A 963-nucleotide genomic window follows, 5' to 3' on the forward strand; every position below is an offset into this window, starting at 1 on the left:
GGATCAGCTTACTTGTTTATTTCAAGAAAAGGTTTGTTCTGGGTCTTTCTATTTCCATTTTTAATACAAACTCAAATTAATGGTAATATTATTAATTAATACTAATATTTAATACTAGCAACTGCTAATAAGAACTCAGAAAATATCTTACAATCATATCTAAACTAGACCTTTCATTTTATAAATGAAGACAAGGAAACACTAAGAAGTGAAGTGATTTTTTTCTGAGATCAAACATCCATCCAGTTAAGTTCACGGTTTTCAGGTTTGCATTCGGCATGAATCTATGTAACAATTTAGCTATATGCAACTTTATAATAATAGATGGATTTCCTACTGGTTATATATAATTACAATCTTTGTAAAGCAAACCATATGTCCAATGTACTAAAATAACTTTCTGGTTTAAGAATACAACTGTGAATTTCTTTTATTTAAAAAACAAAATCTCTTTGAAGATTGAGCTATAGTAGCATAGTTTTTTAATCTCTCTTAATCCCTGCATAGAAACAAAGATAGCAAAACCAAAGACCCATGAACATTAAAAATGCATTTGTGTCAGGGCCGGCAGATGGTATGGTAGTTTAGGTGCTCGATTCTCAAATGGCCAACCACAGTTTAAGTCCCAAACCCAGCGGCTTGAAAATCACTCCCAGCTTGTATGTGTACCTGCCCAAAATCCCAAGAGGAGAATGAAGGAGAAAAGATTGTGTCTCAGTCATTCCTCCAGAGGGTGATTTCTCACTTTCCCTCTCTCTGTCTCTATCTTTCTGATGACAACACCTATCCTATGGCAAAAACCTTAAAATTAAATTAAAAAAATAAATTCAATTGTGTCAAGCAATCCCTACAAACTCAAGAATGAGTGGAGACAAACCTCTCATGTGACATTAAACATGCACAGTATTTGACTTTTACAGGGAAAAAGTGCAGGGAATTTGACTGACCTAAGACCTGGAGATA

The 963-nt window shown here is 33.7% G+C and overlaps 1 protein-coding gene across 1 annotated transcript in view; it reads left to right on the plus strand.

Moving 5' to 3' along the window:
* Window positions 1–534: 534 nt before the first annotated feature.
* Window positions 535–963, plus strand: part of SLC24A5 (solute carrier family 24 member 5) — a 32,706-nt gene continuing 32,277 nt past the window's right edge. The window contains exon 1 of the mRNA XM_006151076.3: window positions 535–574. Within this exon, the coding sequence (XP_006151138.1) occupies window positions 535–574 (40 nt within the window). The remainder of the gene's footprint in view (window positions 575–963) is intronic.

This window comes from Tupaia chinensis, unplaced genomic scaffold, assembly GCF_000334495.1.
Source record: "Tupaia chinensis unplaced genomic scaffold, TupChi_1.0 Scaffold000312_2, whole genome shotgun sequence".
Taxonomy (NCBI): domain Eukaryota; kingdom Metazoa; phylum Chordata; class Mammalia; order Scandentia; family Tupaiidae; genus Tupaia; species Tupaia belangeri.